Source organism: Entelurus aequoreus, linkage group LG25, assembly GCF_033978785.1.
Source record: "Entelurus aequoreus isolate RoL-2023_Sb linkage group LG25, RoL_Eaeq_v1.1, whole genome shotgun sequence".
Classification (NCBI taxonomy): domain Eukaryota; kingdom Metazoa; phylum Chordata; class Actinopteri; order Syngnathiformes; family Syngnathidae; genus Entelurus; species Entelurus aequoreus.
The window spans coordinates 31632141-31656201 of NC_084755.1; the positions used below are offsets into that span (position 1 = coordinate 31632141).

Here is a 24061-nt window from a genome sequence, read left to right on the forward strand (position 1 = left end):
CCGATGCTCAGCGTGCGGGTGGATGAGAGGTGGGGGCCAAGTGTCACATTCTGGGGTCGGTCCGTTAGGAAGTCCCTTATCCAGGCGTTTGTGAGAGGAGGGAGGCCAAGAGTGTCCAGTTTATTGCAGAGTCTGTCCGGGATTATTGTATTGAAGGCAGAACTATAATCCACAGAGAGCATCCGGACGTAGCTCTGCTGCTGCTCCAGGTGGTTCAGAGCAGAGTGGAGAGCAACAGCGATGGCGTCCTCTGTGGATCTGGTCGCCCGGTATGCGAACTGGTGGGGGTCAAAGTCTGGAGGGATATGGTCTTTGATGTGCTGGAGAACCAGTCTCTCGAAGCACTTCATGATTACCGGAGTGAGGGCCACTGGTCGGTAATCATTCAGGCTGGTGATGGGAGACTTCTTCGGCACCGGGATTATTGTAGATGACTTCAGGCAGGATGGGATGACTGCCTGAGCCAGGGAGAGGTTGAAGATCCTGGGGAGGGGGGGAGCGAGCTGGTGGGCGCACGCCCTGAGCACCTTTCCAGGTACTCCGTCTGGTCTGGCAGCCTTCCTGGGGTTCACAGCCAGGAGCACTCGTCTGACACTGTGCTCCTGTACAGTGAGTGGAGTGGTGCTGGAGCCCGGTGGGGGCGGGGGCAGGGCTGGAGCAGATGAGTGTCGCTGGGGGGTATCGAAACGGGCAAAGAAACAGTTAAGCTCCTCTGCCAGTGTCGCACTCTGATCCGCAGTTGTCACATTGCAGCCTCTGTAGTTCGTGATGTCATGAATGCCCTGCCACACCTCCCGTGAGTTATTGCTGGACAGATGGGACTCTATGCACCTCCTATGGTCCGCCTTTGCTTTTTTAATCCCTCTCTTCAGGTCGGCTCTAGCAGCACTGTACAGTGCCCTGTCCCCTGACCTGAAGGCTGCGTCGCGGGCCCTGAGGAGTGTGCGGGCCCTGAGGAGTGTGCGGACCTGGCTGGTCATCCAGGGTTTCTTGTTGGGGTAAACCCGGATGTTTTTTTCCACAGACACATTTCCGATGCAGAACTGTATGTAGTCCAGCACCGTTCCTGTGGCCGTCTCCAGCTCCTGTTGTTGGAAGAGGTCCCAGTCTGTGTGTTGGAAGCAGTCCTGAAGTTTGGGGAGTGCATCGTCAGGCCAGGTCATAACAGTCTTTGTGATGGGCCTGGCCTGGCGTCTGATGGGGGTGTAGGTAGGAGAGAGCAGGAGGGAAAGATGGTCTGACTGTCCAAGCTGGGGGAGGGGTGTAGCTCTGTACGCGTGCTTCATGTTGGTATACACGTGGTCCAGGGTGTTCTTGCCCCTTGTAGAACACTTCACGTGCTGGTACAACTTAGGGAGTACAGTCTTCAGATTGGCCTTATTAAAATCCCCTGCTATGATATGAACACCGTCGGGGTGGGCCCGCTGCTGTTCGTTGACGGTGTTCAGCAGAAGAGAGAGCGCTGTGTTTACTTTGGCGTCCGGTGGAATATACACAGCCATGATTATAACAACAGACAGCTCTCTCTGGAGAAAAAAAGGCTGACATCTAACAGACATGTACTACACGGCCGGGCAACAGTGTTGTTCAATGATTGTCCCGTTGTTGCACCAGTTCTCATGCACGTAAATACAGAGCCCCCCTCCTCTGCTCTTACCGGAGTCCTTAGTTCATTAATCACTGCTATGTTGAAATTGTAACTAATATTGATACTGTTGTTGATAATATTCATTTTTGTTTCACTACTTTTGGTTTGTTCTGTGTCGTGTTTGTGTCTCCTCTCAATTGCTCTGTTTATTGCAGTTCTGAGTGTTGCTGGGTCGGGATTGGTTTTGTAATTGGATTGCATTGTTTTGGTATTGCTGTGTATTGTTTTGTTGAATTGATTAATTAAAAAAAATTAAAATAAAAAAAAATAAAAAAATTTCAAATGAGAATTTTTTTTAAATCGATTTTTATAAAATGAGAATCGATTCTGAATCGCACAACGTGAGAATAGCGATTTGAATTCGAATAAATTTTTTCCCACAACTCTAATATATATATATATAAGAAATACTTGAATTTCAGTGAATTCTAGCTATAAATATACTCCTCCCCCCTTAACCCCGCCCCCGTCCACCTCAACTCCCCCCCGATCTCCCGAATTTGGAGGTCTCAAGGTTGGCAAGTATGCGCGAGTTCACTTCCTGTTTTTAATTATTCCTTCGCTTATAGATCGATAACAGTCTGTGCGTTCAGTGGACACCATTGAATAGTTTAGTTGCCGAGACAACAATGTGTTTGTACAAGTTTAGATTGGGGTATGTATTTTCCTAATTGTTTTTCCTGTTAGCAGTATCACCGGTCCGTCATTTCATCAGTGTTATCAATCACGATTTTACGATGATTTTCATTTAAAAACGGTAATACTCACCGTGGAGAGTTGTACCGCGGTTTATCACTATAGCGTTTAACGTTATATCCCTACCCGAGAGCTGTTGGTCATTTTTGGCCCGTCTTATGGAGCTAACCAGTTAGCTTGTGCAGGTGAACCTAATGCTGTGTTAAAACAAAGTTAGTTTTCCTGCGCTAAAACAGCACAGGGAAACGATTGCCAAAATGTAGCTTCATTAACTTGTGAAGAAAAGGGAACGTAAACAACGCCATGGAGAATATCCACCCAACCTTCAAAGGGCTTTCTTGGACAGAGGCTCGGCTTTGGACGACGGAGGGGTTTTGGTGTCAGCAGAGAGGAGAGTCATGAGGTCTTGGAAGGCTTTCTTTATCTGAGCGCCAAACCTGTGGGAATCCTAAAATGGAAACAGACCAACAAGAGAGAAAAAATAATTTTCAGTGTTTCTTCACTGGCGCTTTCTATCCTCTATCCATTCTACGCTGTTGCAATTTCTTATAGTAATCTGTCAGTAGACTCGCTATGGAAACACCAAAAACTACAACAAAGAGGACGGGGTGAAGACGCAGTTGAAGAGGAGCCCGCCCACAAAATGGTGCATCCTGAAGAGACGGTCAGAAAGCGGCTTGAAGATGGTCCGTAAAACATAATCTATGCAACATTTTGACCAAAGAACCACCATTACATGTTACCATTGTTCTCTGTTAGAATAATTGCACTTGATCAAGCTTTCTCCAACATTCCACACTACACAATTTGTGTTATCGGTTTTGGCCAATACTCAGATATTGGTATCGAATCGGAAGTGAAACTTCTTCCTCCTTCACTTTTTACAGTTAATTTGATCACACTTTAACTCGAATGGATGGATGGATGAGGAGGTTTGTTTTCTGAGCCCTTCGTGAACAAATGATGACCCACACATGATGACCCTATTGAGGCATAGACCAAAGAAATAAGACAGAGAGACTAGTGTACAATTTAGCTATGACTTGAAGAGGCGGTTTGCAAACTTTGCGCAGATGCCTCGAGGGTGCCAACTTTCCAAAGTGTTCTAAGCGTTATATACGGACTTCTTACGGCTTTCATAAACTATGCCCATAAGTAACACACATTTTAGCTTTGTGTGCTGTTAGCTAATGATAGTGATTTGTAGGGCTGCGAATCTTTGGGTGTCCCACGATTCGATTCAATATCGATTCTTGGGGTCACGATTCGATTATAAATTGATTTTTTCGATTCAAAAACGATATTTTTCCGATTCAAAACAATTCTCTATTCATTCAATACACAGGATTTCAGCAGGATCTACCCCAGTCTGCTGACATGCAAGCAGAGTAGTAGATTTTTGTAAAAAGCTTTTATAATTGTAAAGGGCAATGTTTTATCAACTGATTGCAATAATGTAAATGTGTTTTAACTATTAAATGAACCAAAAATATGACTTATTTTATCTTTGTGAAAATAGTGTGTTGTCAAGCTTATGAGATGCGATGCAAGTGTAAGCCACTGTGACACTATTGTTCTTTTTATTTTTTTTATTTTTATAAATGTCTAATGATAATGTCAATGAGGGATTTTTAATCACTGCTATGTTGAAATTGTTACTAATATTGATACTGTTGTTGATAACATTCATTTTTGTTTCACTACTTTTGAATTGTTCTTTGTCGTGTTTGTGTCTCCTCTCAATTGCTCTGTTTATTGCAGTTCTGAGTGTTGAGGGTCGGGTTTGGTTTTGCAATTGGATTGCATTGTTATGGTATTGCTTTGTATTATTTTGTTGGATTGATTAATAAAAAAAAAAAAATTAATAAAAAAAATAAAATAAAAAATCGATTTTTGAAAAATGAGAATCGATACTGAATCGTACAACGTGAGAATCGCGATTTGAATTCGAATCGATTTTTTCCCACACCCCTAGTGATTTGGCTGGCTTACGTTGGCTATCGATGGATATACTGCCTATACAACAACATGACTGCAAATTGTCAGTTGCTTGCTTTGGACTGCTATTGTGTATGTGCACGTGCTCCCTGTGTGTACGTGTGGACGAGTCAAGCCTGAACGCCAGAAAAACTTCTTGGGCCGAGGAGCAATTTTTATTCAATATAATTAGTAACTGTAAAAAATATATATACCGTATTTTTCGGATTATAAGTCGCTCCCGGAGTATAAGTCGCACCGTCCGAAAATGCATAATAAAGAAGGAAAAAAACATATATAAGTCGCACTGGAGTATAAGTCGCATTTTTGGGGGAAATTTATTTGATAAAACCCAACAGCAAGAATAGACATTTGAAAGGCAATTTAAAATAAATAAAGAATAGTGAACAACAGGCTGAATAAGTGTACGTTATATAAGGCATAAATAATGAACTGAGGACGTGCCTGGTATGTTAACGTAACATATTATGGTAAGAGTCATTCAAATAACTACCGTATTTTTCGGAGTATAAGTCGCTCCGGAGTATAAGTCGCACCGGCCGAAAATGCATAATAAAGAAGGAAAAAAACATATATAAGTCGCACTGGAGTATAAGTCGCATTTTTTGGGGAAATTAATTTGATAAAACCCAACATCAAGAATAGACATTTGAAAGGCAATTTAAAATAAATAAAGAATAGTGAACAACAGGCTGAATAAGTGTATGTTATATGAGGCATAAATAACCAACTGAGAACGTGCCTGGTATGTTAATGTAACATATTATGGTAAGAGTCATTCAAATAACTATAACATATAGAACATGCTATACGTTTACCAAACAATCTGTCACTCCTAATCGCTAAATCCCATGAAATCTTATACGTCTAGTCTCTTACGTGAATGAGCTAAATAATATTATTTGATACTTTACAGTAATGTGTTAATAATTTCACACATAAGTCGCTCCTGAGTATAAGTCGCACCCCCGGCCAAACTATGAAAAAAACTGCGACTTATAGTCCGAAAAATACGGTATAACATAGAACATGCTATACGTTTACCAAACAATCGGTGCCATTTTTGTTCAGCCCTGCTCAGTTTTTATAAGTTACCGCCAATGTTCAAATGATCAATTTTCATAGGTACGGAAGCAGTAGCAGGTAGAATCTTTTTTTTCACAATGCACTTCTGCCATGACCCGCCCCCGCCAAATTTTTATTGGTTGACGTGTGTGTGTGTGACGATTGCTGATATACGCCTAGTCTCTTACGTGAATGAGATAAATAATATTATTTGATATTTTACAGTAATGTGTTAATAATTTCACACATAAGTCGCTCCAAAGTAAAGTCGCACCCCCGGCCAAACTATGAAAAAAACTGTGACTTATAATCCGAAAAATACGGTAAAAGAGAAGCTTAAAAAATATATACCGTATTTTTTTTAACGACACAGCGCACTTAAAATACTTTAATGCGCCTTATAACCTGGTGTGCCTAATGCACGTAATAATTCTGGTTGTGCTTATCGACCTTGAAGCATTTTGAATTGGTACAAGGTGTAATGATAAGTGTGACTAGTAGATGGCAGTCACACATAAGAGATATGTGTGGATTGCAGGTTGACGCCTGTTAAATAAATGACGTGAGCAAGTACCCATAAGCAAGCAAAACCAAAACGTTGATGTTTCATTGAGAATATAGAACATTTCACACAGCGCTCAAAAATCCGTCCAAATGTAATCGTGTACGACTTTGGTAAGATACTAAGCTGCACCCGCTTAAAGGAACATGGAGCATTGCTGCTAGGGATGTTCCGATACTATTTTTTTCATTACGATCCGATACTTTGGATTAAGGGAGCTGCCGATACCAAATACCTGTTCGACATCATTACTCCGATATATACATATATATATATATATATATATATATATATAATTTGTCGAGCATCATGGCGACTTTCTCAGCAATAGACACGGCAGTGTTTGTCCCACGGAATTTACTGGCATGCAAAACAGCACTTAAACGAGTAAACGACGAAGCCTCCTGGCTGACCCAATGGGCTGTTAAGCTAATCACTGATAAAGACGTGAAATCACTGCTCCAAATATCTATAGGAGCATATGTGTCACAATGAAGCAGCAGTGGGTAAGTAGAAAAAGATGGCAAAAAAATCTGAATAAAATTGCAAACATCAGATTTAACGGCAACTAAACAACAAAGTATGAATGTATTGAAATTGCTGAATATGTGGTCGTGTTGTTTTTGGCTGTTTAACTCTGCCGATCAAAACTGTTTAAATACATGTAGCGCTGAATTTGACCGGCAGAGAGCGATAAAGCTACACTTTAAGTTGAATTGTGTTACACCACATTTGTGCAATGTTTGCTGTGTGTACCGTATTTTTCGGACTATAAGTCGCAGTTGTTTTCATAGTTTGGCCGGGGGTGCGACTTATACTCAGGAGCGACTTATGTGTGAAATTATTAACACATTACTGTAAAATATCAAATAGTATTATTTAGCTCATTCACGTAAGAGACTAGACGTATAAGATTTCATGGGATTTCGCGATTAGGAGTGACAGATTGTTTGGTAAACGTATAGCATGTTCTATATGTTATAGTTATTTGAATGACTCTTACCATAATATGTTACGTTAACATACCAGGCACGTTCTCAGTTGGTTATTTATGCCTCATATAACGTACACTTATTCAGCCTGTTGTTCACTGTTCTTTATTTATTTTAAATTGCCTTTCAAATGTCTATTCTTGGTGTTGGGTTTTATCAAATAAATTTCCCCCAAAAATGCGACTTATACTCCAGTGCGACTTATATATATTTTTTTCCTTCTTTATTATGCATTTTCGGCCGGTGCGACTTATACTCCGAAAAATACAGTATTATATTTTATTTATGTAACATGCACAATGGACATTATTTATGTAAAATACACAAGCGATGTTATAGTTTTGTAATGTTTATATTTTCAGGAAGACGTATAAAAAACTAAAACTGAGGAAGAAAAATAATTAAAAAGAAGAAACATCAATCAGCTAAACTTGCTGTCGAGCTGCACACGCTGGAAACGAGTAGCAATGGAAGAATCATGAATTAATTCAATGTGCGGAGTGAAAGCTGATGTGTTTACTTTGTAAATAAGCAAACACAGTCTCAAAGGAATATAACCTGCGAAGGCACTTTCTAAAGAAACCTTCAAATTTTGATGTTCGGCCCCTGAGACTTTGGGCTCTTAAAACTGCGGAACTCGTCATTATGTAGTTGAATAGCCCTGATATACTCCATTAAGCAGCGAAATTCTACATTCTTCAATACTTAAGAGTGGTTGATCATCCAATACTAGGAATTCCATTAGTTTACCACAAATGCCGTCTGTACATTGTGATTCTCGTGGGTTTGTTGTTGTTTTTGTCCCGCCTCGTTAGCTTTAGCTTGTGTCCCACCTCTCGAAACAAGAGATATTGCAACGTTTGCATGTTGCAATCGACTTGTTGGCGGCTCAAGTTTGTAATATTGCCACACCGACGACATGTTTGCTTTGGTTGCGCTCGCTGCTTTGGTCTTCCGTTTCTGGCGAAGAAGAAATAATTTCCGTGTAGCATCAATAGCATGCAAGCGGACTTCACCGCTTGGGTGCGTTCTATTTAGGTTGTAGACCAGAGGTTCTTTTAAAAAATACATATTTGTATGGTATCAAAGATGTATTTACAAGTACTCGCCAATACCAATACCTCCAAAAAGTGCCGTATCGGCGCTTAATCCGATACCGGTATCGGCATCAGAACATCCGTGATAACTGCTACCATAGTCAGACGTACTGTGCTTCAACATACACTGCAAAAACTGAAATCTAAATAAGATTAAATATCTCAAATAAGGGTGATTTTTGCTTATTTTTTGTCTGATAAGATAATTCTTCTCACTAAGCAGATTTTATGTTAGAGTGTTTTACTTGTTTTAAGGGTTTTGGTCCTAAACTATCTCAGTAAGATATTACAGCTTGTTGCTGAGATTTTATGACTTATATTGAGTAAAACATGCTTGAAACTAGAATATCAACTGTTGCAAAGCTGTGTCATCAACACTCACAAGTATAAAACTACTTTTTTAAAGTAATAATTTCTTATTTCAAGCATGAAAAAAAAATCATGATGCTGAGCGCATATCATCATGTCAAGATAATGGCACTAGCATTTACTTAATTTAAGAATATTTTTCAACATATTGAGCAAAAAGGTCTGTCTTGTTTTCTACCAAGAAAAGTGCACTTGTTATTAATGAGAATATACTTATTTTAAGGTATTTTTGGGTTCATTGAGGTTAGCTAATTTTACATGTTTTGGAAAGTCTTGACAAGTCGAATTTTCTTGTTCTATTGACAGATAATTTTGCTTAGTTCAAATAAAATACCCCTAATTTTTGTATTTTTTTTTCTTGTTTTTGAACACTGACTTTTTGCAGTGTACAGGTGTTATTATAGTGTGTGTATAAGGACCCCCAAATTGAACTTATTAGGAGAAATTATCTGGCGTTTTGTTACGCAACATTATGCAAAACGAACTTTTCTTACCTATTGGGTAGCGATGTGTTTTGGGGATCTGCACTTAAATTTGGGGAATTTAAGTGCGCCTTATAGTCCGAAAAATATGGTAAAAGAAAAAAGTGAGGGAAAGTGCAAATATACTGCAATATTACACCATTGAGACACATCTGATACAAATGCCTTCAACAGACCAGCTGGAATTAGCAACAGTGAAACAAAAGCGATAATGGCAGATGTATCACAGATAAAAAGGATAGAAATGACTTACAGTCTCACTACAGGAGTACTTGGACGACACGTGGAAGTTGATCATGTCCTCGCCCACGATGATATAAGAAACGCCGTAACCATCATCAGCAACCTAAAGGATCCCAGAGGGAGTTGCCAGTGGCACATTAGGATCCAACGAGACAAGAAAAATAAGTGTGTCATCCTTACAGGTCCGAAGCCTCCGCCAAGCGATACGAATTCAGGGTTATTCTTCAGGTCAAACAACTCCAACTGCTGAACTGGTGTCTGACTGGTGGAGAGGCGCCAAGGCTCTGACAAAACCTAGATTGTCCCAAGAAGAAAGAGACTGATGTTTTAAATGACACAAGATGCATTCGTACTCACATCTGAATCATCAAGTGCTTCCAGACATCGTTACTAGAAATGTACATAATATCTACAGACAATGAGATTATCACCTCTTTGAGGAAGGGTGACTCCACTCCCAAATATTTAGAGACGACATAAAGGCAGAAGAGGTGTCGGTCAATTCCTGCTCCAGTCATTGCCAGGCGATAAAGATTCTGGTGCCTCTCTGAAGCCAGTCTGAAAAGGCGGCAACAGTGTTCTGCTGTCTGTGCATACAAAAACACGCCGATCACAACATAACATCACCAGCAATATTAGACTGTCACTTTGATAGACTATGTAGTCAAGATCATGGCTGTAACGACCATTGAAGACACATAGTTCATGTATTTTTTTAAGTGACAAAAAGAAGATATGACTGACTGCAAATCTTTGTGTAGGACATCCTGTGCGCTGTACATCGCAACGCGGTCGATCTATGAAGATATGCAGTTGGTATTTTTATTGATCAAAAGAAAGCCTTTGATACCATTAATCATTCAATTCTACTAGATAAAATGGGAAGATATGGAATTAGGGGTCTGGCTGGTGACTGGTTAAAACGTTATTTAACAGGGAGGGTACAGTTTGTAAAAATGGGTCAATTTTTATCTGATACTCTTGGCATTGCTTGTGGTGTCCCCCAAGGGTCCGTGTTGGGGCCAAAACTGCTTAATGTATATATTAATGATATGTTTAATACATCTAAAGTACTGAAATGTATACTATTTGCAGACGACACAAATATATTCTACAGTAGTGATGACTATAATGAGCTCATAAATACAGTAAACACAGAACTAAACAGTAATAAAATGGATGGACACAAATAAATTATCTTTGAATATAAATAAAACTAAGACAGTGACGTTTGGAAATCGCAACTTAACGTCTGAACAGAAAATAAGTATCGATAGTACCCAAATTGAAATCGTAAATGAGAATACATTTTTGGGAGTAATAATTGATAGTAAACTATCATGGAAACCTCATGTCAGACACATTAAAACAAAAATCTCCAAAAGCCTCTCAATTATAAACAAAGCAAAACTATACCTCAATGAAAATGCACTCCGTACTCCATACTGCACCTTGGTACTGCCATACCTTACATACTGTGTTGAAGTATGGGGAAATACTTACCACAACACAATTCATCCTCTGATCATGTTACAGAAAAGAGCAGTGCGGATCATTCACAACGTTGGTTATTTAGAACATACTCATAATCTGTTTATGCAATCAAAGTTGCTCAAATTTGATGACCTTGTTAAATATAATACATTAATAATCTTATATAAAGCATTTAACAAATTATTGGCGCCTAATTTACAAAGTTTTTTTTAAAAGACGAGTGCAGGCTCATAACTTGAGAGGCTTTGGATATTTCTCATTGCCGAGAGCTCAAACCACTCGTAAACGTTTTTGTGTGTCTGTATGCGGAGTAAAACTATGGAACAAACTGGACTTACAACACAAGCAATGCCAAACTATTAATCGATTTAAACTATTATACAAACATGGGGTCTGGTTCAAATATAGAGACGAGGGTCTTTAATTTGACCTGCTGCTGTACTCTGTCTCAAAGTGTTAACATGTGCTCAATGTTTCCTTACCATTGTTGCCATGTTGTCTATTACCATTATTGCTATGTTGTCTACTACCATTGTTGGTATATTCATTATTCCTACATTGTTGATACAAATTATTGTTACAGTGTAATAATTATTTTTACCTGTGGTAACGCCACTATGATAAAACATCTGTATTATAATCCTTGAACAAAGTAACAGTGAACTCATGTGAATAATCACTGAATGGAGAACTGGGGGTGGGATTAAATAAATTATCTTCTTCCCACTCCCTTTCAGGCAAAACTGGACAATCATGCATTACATACTATACATTACCTTTGCACTATATTAATTTGCACTATATTAATTTATATTATTATGTGTTGTCAACTTTTTACTTTTTTATGTCATTGCCTGAAATAAATAAATAAACAAAATGAAAAAATGAAATGATAATTCTCTGTTAATATACAATCTTTGGTCCTGCTACAACCTAACGGAATGAAGTCCACTTTTACTTTTAACATCCGATCTAAAAAAACAGTCAGGATAACCTTAACACTAAATTATACTAACGTTGCTGTTGTTTGCTTTACTTGAATAAAATTGATGTGAAACTCTGTCGGTATAATACTGCTATCATGTCAGTCAGGTGCTGCCCGGTCCTAAACACAGAACACGCGCTGTGCGTAGGGCTCCGCTATCCGTGTGAAGAAGCACATGTCAAATGTTAAGTATTGAATGACAAGACGCTTCAGATTAAATTTTACCCCAAACGTTTTCCTGGCCACACCATGCTCTGTCACTGATTACAATATGAAGACAGATTTCTCCCTAAAACTCCTGTTGACTCCTAAGGGGAGTGTCTCTAGGACCAACATTATAAAATAGAAAGTTGTGAGTTCAATTCAATGTCGGAGTTACAACGGTGTTAAGTTTTTAAATGTACGTTTTATATGCTAATCTTCAGCATAGTAATTAAAAAAGTGGATTGTTAGCTGTGTTGCTCATGATAATATTATTTATATGGAATAGGGTGCTGGGATACCATGATTTCAGCCTTTCAAAGCTTCTCTTGGACCACCAATTTTTGACCTAGGTATTTGTCAAATCCTGATTACGGCCCTGGTCAAGATACCTCGCTCTTTCTTATTAATCAATTTCAAAGGGTCTGTGGAAATGCGAACCAATATAAAAACCAAATAATCCGTTCAACACACCCAAAAAAATGTTAACACAAAACATTTGAAAATAGAATAATTTAGGACTTTCTTTTACTTACAGTCGTGGTCAAAAGTTTACATACACTTGTGAAGGACATAATGTCATGGCTGTCTTGAGTTTCCAATAAATTCTACAACTTTAATTTTTTTGTTATAGAGTGATTGGAGCACATACGGCAAAAACTGAAATCTAAGTAAGATTAAATATCTCAAATTAGGGTGATATTTGCTTTTTTTCTGTCTGATAAGATAATTCTTCTCACTAAGCAGATTTTATGTTAGTGTTTTACTTGTTTTAAGGGTTTTGGTCCTAAATTATCTCAGTAAGATATTACAGCTTGTTGCTGAGATTTGATTACCTATATTGAGTAAAACATGCTTGAAACTAGAATATCAACTGTTGCAAAGCTGTGTCATCAACACTCACAAGTATAAAACTACTTTTTTAAAGTAACAATTTCTTATTTCAAGCATGAAAAAAAAAATCATGACTTTGACACAATTGTGTCTCATATTAAAACAGATGACAGCCAAATGGACTTTGCTGTTTTATTTTCAATGAAACAATAGAAAATACGTACTCATATAGTAGTACAGTTGTTATTAGTGAGAATATACTTATTTTAAGGTATTTTTGGGTTCATTGAGGTTAGCTAATTTTACTTGTTTTGGAAAGTCTTGACAAGCCAAATTTTCTTGTTCTATTGGCAGATAATTTTGCTTAGTTCAAATAAAATACCCCTAATTTTTGTAATTTTTTTTCTTGTTTTTGAACACTGACTTTTTGCAGTGCATACTTGTTGGTCACAAAAAAATTCATGAAGTTTGGTTCTTTTATGAATTTATTATGGGTCTACTGAAAATGTGACCAAATCTGCTGGGTCAAAAGTATACATACAGCAATGTTAATATTTGGTTACATGTCCCTTGGCAAGTTTTACTGCAATAAGGCGCTTTTGGTAGCCATCCACAAGCTTCTGGTTGAACTTTTGACCACTCCTCTTGACAAAATTGGTGCAGTTCAGCTAAATCTGTTGGTTTTCTGACATGGATTTGTTTCTTCAGCATTGTCCGCACGTTTAAGTCAGGACTTTGGGAAGGCCATTCTAAAACCTTAATTCTAGCCGGATTTAGCCATTCCTTTACCACTTTTGACGTGTGTTTGGGGTCATTGTCTGGTTGGAACACCCAACTGCGCCCAAGACCCAACCTCCGGGCTGATGATTTTAGGTTGTCCTGAAAAATTTGGAGGTAATCCTCCTTTTTCATTGTCCCATTTACTCTCTGTAAAGCACCAGTTCTATTGGCAGCAAAACAGGCCCGGAGCATAATACTACCACCACCATGTTTGACGGTAGGTATGATGTTCCTGGGATTAAAGGCCTCACCTTTTCTCCTCCAAACACATTGCTGGGTATTGTGGCCAAACAGCTCAATTTTTGTTTCATTTGACCACAGAACTTTCCTCCAGAAGGTCTTATCTTTGTTCATGTGATGTATGCTAGAATGGGAATCCCCACAAATAAACTGATCTTATTTGCGACTTTTTCCACCGCAAAGAAAAGGGTAAAAACACTCAGAAAAAGAAATAAACACAGCATGAATAGTTAAGTGAGGTCTTTGACTTCGGCTATGGCAGAGCGCCAAGAAGACGACCGTGACTGTTGTCGGAGGGAACTAGCGAGGGAGGCTTCCTGTCCGAGGGAACTAATGGAAGCTACACACAAGCGGCGCACACCCCTCCAACACATCCACTGGAGGGAGGAAGGGCGTTCAATGCCTTGGGGTACAATATCCGACGTCTTGACACTTCAAATAGACACCACCGAATTGAATTGTTGAAAAGGGGACTATTCTAAGAAACCCCTCGAGTAATTATAGTTTTTCATGCAGAAAACAATGCAAAGTACACATAAATGATGCATTCAATGGATAATTGAACTAGGGCTGTCATCAAATAGTCAAAGATTCGATTTGGAGAAGTCTGATTTGACTATCAACCAAGGAGAATTGTCAGACATTAAGCCCCCTTCATGGAATGGAGGTGGCGTTAAGTTGCGGGGGGGGGGGGGGGAGTCGTGGGCGTGGTTGGGAGCGTGGTTATTTACAGCTAGAATTCACCAACTCGAGTATTTCATATATATTTCATATATATATATGTATGTATGAAATACTTGACTTTCAGTGAATTCTAGCTGTATATATATATATATATATATATATATATATATATATATATATATATATATATATATATATATATATATATATATATATATATATATATATTTATTTTATTTACATAGAAAAAAAAAAATACTTGAATTTCAGTGTACCGTTGGCTATCCATTAGATGGCAGTATTGTCCTGTTTAACTTCTCCGTTCATTGGGCAGGCAAGCTGTTTATAATGTGGGAATTCGGACGTGAGAACAGGCTGTCCCCACTCAGTCTCAGGTCTGCATTGAGCTGGAGGGGGCGTGGCCTCCAGCTCCGGCTGAATACCGGGAGTTTGTCGGGAGAAAATCTCTGCCGGGAGGTTGTCGGGAGAGGCGCTGAATACCGGGATTCTCCCGCTAAAAACGGGAGAGTTGGCAAGTATGGTCAAGTTTGATGTCTTGTCACAGCACCAGAACTGGGGACCTCACGAAACAATCCAATCTCTACCGTGTTTATTAGCTTCTAAGGGCGGTTTAGGAAAAAGTTGTAAATGAGAAGTCTCTTTTGTTCACTTTATACTTTTATATGTATCTGAAAGAATCACCTCATACGGCTAGTCAGAGCCGTCTATAGCAAGACTATGGACACCTCGGTTTTAGATTATTTCCTAGAGCCAGTCACAATACACTCCCCCGCCCTACTTTATAGCCCTATCCGTAAATTTTGCGTGTGTCCCAATTAGGGATGATGTTTGATAAGAAATTATCGAGTTCGAGCCCATTATCGAATCCTCTTATCGAACTGATTCCTTATCGATTCTCTTATCGAATCCAGATAGGTTGTTGTATATGGAAAAAAACACAATATTTGGTTTAACAAAAGCTCACTTTAATTTTATAAGAAAAAAATAAAATAAAATAAAAAAATAAATATTGACTGTTACCCCCCCTAAAAAAATTAAATAAATAAATATTGACTGTTGTTACCCAAAGTATATTAAGTGGAATTTTTCAGAAAAACAAATATATACAGTAACACAAAAACAACCTGTCTCTGTGATCACTATAGGTGAATAGCCATGCCTTGAGGCGTTTTTTCCGGTCCATTATTTTTGCTGCTTGTTTGACATCACAGGAAATGACGTAGCTCAGTCTAATGACGTAGCTCAGTCTAATGACTGAGCTACGTCATTTCCTGTAATGTCCCACAGGGCATTTCCTGTGGGACGGGATTCGTTCCCAGGGATTCGAATAGAGAACCAACTCTTTTCCTTTACTATAGTGGCCTCGATAACGGGAACCGGTTCTCAAAAAGGGATTCGCGTACATGGAATCGGTTCTTTTCTTATCGAATGTTTTTTTTCTTATCGAACAACCGGGAGAACCGGTTTCGAACATCATCCCTAGTCCCAATTACTCTTTGCATATAATGGTATTGGGCCTAAAGCGGGGTAGGGGGTATGGATCTATCCCTTTAGAGCAACCCTGGGCAATTATTTTACTCGGGGGGCCAGATTTAGATAAAAAAAGTGTATCTGGGGGCCGGTATATCTATTTTTAGGAACACTAATACAAAACCTCACAATGATTGAAAGCTAAAAACGTTATGACAGACCGCCTTAAAAAACGGAATGGAATTAGAATTTTTTTTTTTACTGAATGAGACACCCAGAATGTGCATGAAAATAAAGAATGTGGGATTTACAATATTAACTATGAATGATAAAACACTGAACATTGACAACATATTTTAAAATCAACCGAAACGCAACCAAAATGCAACAAACAGTGAAAAAAAACAGACGGCGTGGCGAAGTTGGTAGAGTGGCCGTGCCAGCAATCGGAAGGTTGCTGGTTACTGGGGTTCAATCCCCACCTTCTACGATCCTAGTCACGTCCGTTGTGTCCTTGGGCAAGACACTTCACCCTTGCTCCTGATGGCTGCTGGTTAGCGCCTTGCATGGCAGCTCCCGCCATCAGTGTGTGAATGTGTGAGTGAATGGGTGAATGTGGAAATACTGTCAAAGCGCTTTGAGTACCTTGAAGGTAGAAAAGCGCTATACAAGTATAACCCATTTATCATTTACCTCATATCATAGTGACCATAGTAAGTAATTAGATGACCATAGTAAGTAATTAGATGACCATGGTAACTAATTAGATGACCATAGTAACTAGTATATGATGCACATTCCAAGCATTGAAAGACTTAGTATAGTTGAAGACTTCCGGTCATTAGAAAACATCACTGCACATCATAATGGCAGCTACACTTTACATCTTAAACATCTAAAACAATTATTTGGGAATGTCCGGCGGGCCAGATTGAAAAGCACAACGGGCCGCATGGGCCCCCGGGCCTTAATTTGCCCAGGTCTGCTTTAGAGCAAGGAATTTCAGATGCTGACTCACCCACGGAGGGCATATTCCCCAATTTCAGCATAAGTTATATAATATATTACACAATAGTTTGTAACCTTAGCCAGCTATCCATGCTAGGTATCGTTGGGCTAAAATACTGCCAGAAAGCTTTCAAATGTGAAAACGTTGTTTTATACCTTCAGAAAATTCACAAGAGACAACAACAAGTCGTCAATGGCGGCTTCTTCTCTGTGTAGTTCTTCATTTATCAGCCGAAGCATGATTAATAGGGGTGTAACGGTACGTGTATTTGTATTGAACCGTTTCGGTACGGGGGTTCCGGTTCGGTTCGGAGGTGTACCGAACGAGTTTCCACACGGACATATTAAGTAGCATAACGTACGTTGTGTAAACAATGCACACCGAGGCACAACACACGGCATGCTAGCAGCTAACGGGCTACGATACGTCTTCTTTTCACCGGACATGTCCTCTTTTGCGGAGCTGTAAGGGCGGAGTTTCTTAAATGCCTCAAATGTCCGGCATTTTGAGTTAGGGTTGCATGTATTTTCAATGTACGTTCAGAGTTAAGATGGGGTTAAAAACAAAACAAATTGTGCGTGCAGCAGCATTCGTGAGGGAGGGGCAGAGACAGAGACAGAGAGAGAGTTATGATAAACGCGCATGCGTCGCCAGGCTCTGCTTTTTATCCATAGATTTTTCACATTTAATTTTTTATTATCTATAGCAGGGGTATCAAAAGTGTGCCCCGAAGGCCATTTGCGGCCCACAGCTAATGTTTTAAAGGCCCACGGCACATTCTAAAAATACTATTAAAATAAACAAAAACATAACAAAAGTGAAATAAAAAAGCTTAAAGGTTAAATGTAATTTAGAAAAAGTTGCAATGTTGACTAATAAAAAAAAGCGTTTTTTTTTCTTTCAAACTGTCATTGCTCAAAACATAATATTGAATCAAAATCAATGTTATTATGAATTATTGACCTATCCAAGGTTCCGATTACTTCACATCAAATATTCCCCTAAGAAAAATATTTTTGGTGGAAGATTTTGCAAATTTGGTAAATAAATAACCCCAAAATATATATTTTGTTGTTTTCTTACTGTACCGAAAATGAACCGAACCGTGACCTCTAAACCGAGGTACGTACTGAACCGAAATTTTTGTGTACCGTTACACCCCTAATGATTAATGATAAAAAACGATCTCAACCATTAACTCCATTAACTCCACCATTTGTTGTGTAAGGGTGGGACTGGGGTTGTACGGTACACCGCTACGAATTAAGTACTGCGGTACTAATGAATTAAAAAAGCCAATACTGCCTTTGAAAATGCCGGTACTTTTTGTATCCAGGTGAAAATTGGGTTTGGGCCGTAGATTATTGGTCAAAAGCTCTCGCATGACTACTTTGCGCCACGCTAAGCGACATTACACTTCCTCATTCCATTTCTTTTGATTGATTCTTTGATTTTTTTGCCGCGTTAACATGCTCTGCTGTGTGGCATGAGGACGCTCCGCTTGCAAAAATTCGGGAAGCATTTGCATCACATCGAAGACAATTTTGGAAAGTAAAGGTTCACCAAGAAGGCTAAAATGCCAATGAATGACAACGGTATCTTGTGTGAGGTTAGTAAGCTGACATACACATGGAAAATGTGGTATATACCACTCTCAGTAACAGTGAATCAATACAATGAGTTGCTTCAAAATTGCACCTTTTCTGTATGTGTCACCACCAGTAATCCAAACTACAAACGTTTGTAAACTAATGCAGTTAAAATCAGCATTCATTCAGTATTCAAGTTAATATGGTGATAATAAGATTAGGATGCCATGACTGGCCACAGCAAAACCAAAGAAAAATATTCAAAAAACCAAAAGTTAAAGCACAAGCATAATAGCACAGCGATCACAAATAATACATTGAAGGCAAACACCACAGTTGACATACTTCACACAAAAGTCACAACTTTTCCGTAATAGTTGATCAAAACTAATGAGGGTTTTGGCAAAATGAAGGTAATACGTTTTTTTTGGTTGTTCTTTGTTTTCTGACAGACATTGTGCAAGTGGGAGTGTGTTAGAGATCCCCCTGGTCAATAAACACTGCATGAGTGTAGTGGCAAAGTTAATCAAATACGGCCGCAAAATTGCCCCAAGATCATACTTTTACGAAATAAAAGCATTATTTATTGTAAGTTAATGAGCTGGAATATGTTCAGAACTATATTTAGACGTACTATTTAGGAAAACAATGTTAGAACGGCTGTAATTGCATGCTTCAGAGCTGCACACATCCTTAGTGTGCAACATGGCGCCTGTGGTTTAGTTGACCATAGTCTCTTTATACATGGTTCTGTGGCTTGTGCTGTTATACTGACACCTACTAGGCACCATTTACACTGCACACCAAATCTGTTTTTTTTGCCCTCAAGTGACACAGATCAGATTTTAAACGCTCCAAAGTGCTTCGAATCTGATGTTTTCGCATTAGATTCAAACCACATCAGGAGGTAGTCCAAATCGGATTGGAATTTGATCTTTTCAAATGTGACTTCAGCATACTTGCCAACCTTAAGACCTCCGATTTCGGGAGGGGGGGGTTGGGGCGTGGTCGGGGGCGGGGGCGTGGTTGGGGGCGGGGGGCGTGGTTAAGAGGGGAGGAGTATATTTACAGCTAGAATTCACCAAGTCAAGTATTTCATATATATATATATATATATATATCCTGAAAATATGCAAACAAAACTGTGTTTAGATAATTGATACTTCAAACTTGCATAAATAAATCTTAAGGAATACAACATAACTTGGCTTCTGAGAGCTTCAAAATGTAATGAATAAAATGCTAAAGTTGTTGATAAACAAGCAATTATTTTAATAATTAAATATGGTCATTTTAAATGAATTATTATGATCATTTAAAATTATTTCAAATATGTTTATTTTAATGTATAATTCTATAGCTGGATGTAATAAGGAGTCAGAAAAAATACAAATAAAAATACAATTAATTTTGATGTTTTTAGCAAAATATAGTAAAAATGTATTTAGTTGTTTCTTTAAAATTAATAAATATATTTATTTTTAGGTAAGATAAACATAATAAAACAATTTATCTCTAGTCTGGATGATTTAGTTCTTGTCACCCTGTTGTCCTCCCGTCTCTTCCCCAAGGATGGCTCCATGAGCTGGGCAAACGCCTGGAGATGCCCTACGTCAACAACACGGTCGGCGGCCCGTCGGTGCGCAGCTCGTACATCGCCGCCCTCTACTTCACCCTCAGCAGCCTGACCAGCGTCAGCTTTGGCAACGTGTGCGCCAACACGGACGCCGAGAAGATCTTCTCCATCTGCACCATGCTCATCGGCGGTATGCCGGACGCCTCGTATGGAATAACGTGATTGGGCTGGCACGCTGTTTATATCGTGGGAAAGCGGACGTGAAAACAGGCTGTCCTCACTCAGGTCCACATGGAGCTGGAGGGGGCGTGGCCTCCAGCTCCGGCTGAAAATCGGGAGATTTTCGGGAGAATATTTGTCCCGGGAGGTTTTCGGGAGAGGCGCTGAATTTCGGGAGTCTCCCGGAAAATTCGGGAGGGTTGGCAAGTATGGACTTCAGTCTAAACGGAATGTGACCTGAATGCAACCTGCATGTGAGTGTTTCATCAGCTTTGGGCGAGCTACACCATTCGCCATCACAACATCCAGTTACGATGAGCAAAGTCTTTGTTCAACGGACAAATTTTCAATGATTCACTAGTAAATAGTGCGCAAATAATAGGCTATATGTAATATATATATATATATTTTGATTCCAAAGAAATTGCGATTGTTGAAAGACTGGAATTGATGATCTGCGTATTTGCTTACATGAGAGAGGTGACAAATATTGCTAATGTGGATCCAAGTTGATGTCAGTGTTGCCTCTACTTAACAGCCACTAAAACATTACAACCTTACCAAATATATTACACTTCATATAGCCATTCATGTGTTATATTACTTGAATTTATTTTCACGTAAAAAAAACTAATTTTTAAGGTGTGGCGACTTTTATTTTATTTTGTAGTAGTAGCAACCGCGTAACATTTGGAATCTCGAAAGAACTGACCCTCAACACCAAGGTCAGATTCTTTAAAGTCCAACATCAAAGCAGTCCTCTTATATGGAGCAGAGACCTGGAGAACCACAGCTGACACCGTCAAAAAAGTGCAGGTCTTCACTAACAGCTGCCTGCGGAAGATTCTCCACATCCGATGGCCAGACACCATCAGCATTACTAAACTCTGGCAAAGAACAAATCAGCTTCCCGCAGAAGTGGAAATTAAGAAACACAGATGGCGCTGGATAGGCCACACTCTGCGTAAGCCCACAAATACCATTACTAGACAAGCCCTAATATGGAACCCACAGGGCAAGCGGAAAAGGGGCCCTCCCAGAAACACCTGGCGCAGAGACCTGGAGGCAGACACGAAGAGCATGAAGATGACCTGGACCCAACTAGAGAGAACGGCCCAAGACAGAAATGCCTGGAGATCACTTGTTGACGGCCTATCCCCCAGAAGGGGTAGTAGGTGTAAGTAAGTAAGTAGCAACTTTCTTTATTTTCTCTTTATCGAATTGCGCATTCAAGTGACGTCGAGGCCACATTGGGGCCTGTGCGCATTTACACTGGAGTCTGATAAAGATCACATTTTACCTGCAGTGAGTCAGCTGGAAAAAACTCAGACTTCAAAAAAATCTGATTTGGGTCACATTAACCTGCAGTGTAAACGTAGTCCTAGTGACCAGTCAAAATATACTACTATCCTCACAATCGTTTTATTTCGCTCTTAAAAAAACAACGCCTGACAGTCGACTATGAGCAAAATCTAACGAATAAGATTCAACTATGATAATCTTTAGTCGAAGACAGCCTTGAATTTAACATATAACATCACTTATATCTTAATTGAAGGCTCTTGCAGAAGACGCAAAGGGTTGGGTGTCATTTGAATTTGTCGGTTTCGGATTCCTAGTTTTGATTCCGGTTCCTAACGATTCTCAAGTTTTATTCTTACATAGGCAGGGTCATCATAAAAGTTTGCATGGTTTAAATAAGTGCGCTAAACAGTTATTTTTTTATCAAATGTCTGCCCCCTTTAATCAACGACAAAAATGGTGGCAGCTATTTCTTCCTCGTTGTTCAGCGCATATTCGGCGGCTATTTCTTCCGATTGTATAATCGCAATTAAAAAATGTGAATGATTTCGGAAGGTGTAAAAGAAAGGGCATCCCTATCCTCCTTCAAAACCGCACTAAAAGAACACCTCCAGGTAACTTCAACCCTAAACTAACACCCTCCCTTCCACATCCTACCTTCCCGGATTGTAAATAATCAAATGTAGATACTTATTGTTATGCTTTCTGATCTCTCTCTTTATGTCCACTACTTGCTGTACATATCCTACCAAGTCAGTCCTACACTGTTCCAATGTCCATTTCTCTGATGATGCAATTGTTGATGACTCAAGTGTTGATATCAACCAAACCTACCCCACCCCTCCACATCTCACACCCCGGATTGTAAATAATGTAAATAATTCAATGTATATACTCTGATGATTATCTTGTGTGATGACTGTATAATGATGATAGTATATATCTGTATCATGAATCAATTAAGTGGACCCCGACTTAAACAAGTTGAAAATATTATTCGGGTGTTACCATTTAGTGGTCAATTGTACGGAATATGTAGTGCACTGTGCAACGTACTAATAAAAGTTTCAATCAATCAATCAATCAATCAATCAATCAATCAATCAATCAATCAATCAGAATGTTAGTCCCGGTTCCCATCGATGCCCAACTCTAAAGACGAGAGGACTTAAGAGGGAGGAAAGGAGGAAGTGAAGAGCCAAGCAGACTTCATACTTGAATTCAATTTGGTGCCTTGGTGGGTTACTTTGCAGCCGTACTCAATCAAAAAGCAGAGGCTTGTAGCTTAACTGTGTTACTTAGCATACAACTACAGAGTCAACCCGTGATGACGTCATTAAAAGGCAAAGAATGACTTCTGGGTTAAGTCCAGACTTAAAGTGCCAATGATTGTCACACGCACACTAAGTGCGGTGAAATTATTCTCTGCATTTGACCCATCCCCACAAGGGAGCAGTGAACAGCAGCGGTGGCCGCGCCCGGGAATCATTTGGTGATTTAACCCCCAATTCCAACCCTTGATGCTGAGTGCCAAGCAGGGAGGTAATGGGTCCCATTGTTACAGTCTCTGGTATGACTCGGGGTTTGAACTCACAACCTACCGATCTCAGGGCGGACACTCTAACCACTAGGCCACTGAGTCAGGAAGAGGTGGTGGAAGGAAAGTAGTCTGCGTTAAGTAGAGGGAAGGTGGATGATGTGCTACTGTCACAGTTGGAATCCTGCAGTGTCTTTAATAACATGACAAGACTGGCTCACCAACCCGTAAGATTCTTTGTTTGGACACTGAATTCTGCGGAACAATATATTTTGAATTACTTTGTTTCGCCCAATTAATACACAATTATTGCATGCTGGTTGTCAAACAATACCCGTCAACATTTGTATTTCAAAATATGAAAAATGGGTAACAATAAGGGATTGTTATTTTCATTACAAATCGATGTTAAATCAATAAAATCAACATGTCCGAGACTGGACTTAAAGGGGACTTATGTTGAATTGTGTATTTATTTCCCCCAAAAGCTTCACAATTTATCTTTAGTAAATGTACACCGTTTAAACATATATCTTCCATATACCGGTACCCTTTTTTTTATTATATGGTGGACATTTCTTGTTACAATGTCGTGGTGGTTTTCACAAACACTGAAACCACATGGAATGGAAGAAAAGGTTACAGGCGGCACATTTTTGGAGACTCTAGGCAGAGCCGTCATTGTGCCACCAAAGGCTACAAATTCAAAGAAAACAACACAGCAAAATTACCATAGCAGCTTTGGTTGATAAATGTAATACATATCACACAAAAACAGAACAAATTAAATACAAATACCGTACACAAATGGAGGAAAACCATGTCAACTAACCGCCTTAGGTTGAAAAATCCATTATTATTATCCATTGTCCGTAAGTCTCTCGCTAAAGTTAACATGCAAGCAATGGCTAGTTTTGGTTTCAGTTACAGCCAGTAAGCCAGTCTGAGGAAGGTGGACATGAACGGGT

General features: G+C 39.3%; 1 protein-coding gene across 1 annotated transcript in view; it reads right to left on the reverse strand.

Moving 5' to 3' along the window:
- Window positions 1-2145: 2145 nt before the first annotated feature.
- The window catches only part of cpt1a2b (carnitine palmitoyltransferase 1A2b), a 110588-nt gene continuing 88672 nt past the window's right edge, over window positions 2146-24061 (reverse strand). The window contains exons 18-21 of the mRNA XM_062036642.1: window positions 9584-9739; window positions 9333-9446; window positions 9163-9255; window positions 2146-2792 (exon numbers count right to left, since the gene is read on the reverse strand). Coding sequence (XP_061892626.1) covers window positions 2670-2792; window positions 9163-9255; window positions 9333-9446; window positions 9584-9739 — 486 coding nt within the window. The 3' untranslated portion in view covers window positions 2146-2669. The remainder of the gene's footprint in view (window positions 2793-9162; window positions 9256-9332; window positions 9447-9583; window positions 9740-24061) is intronic.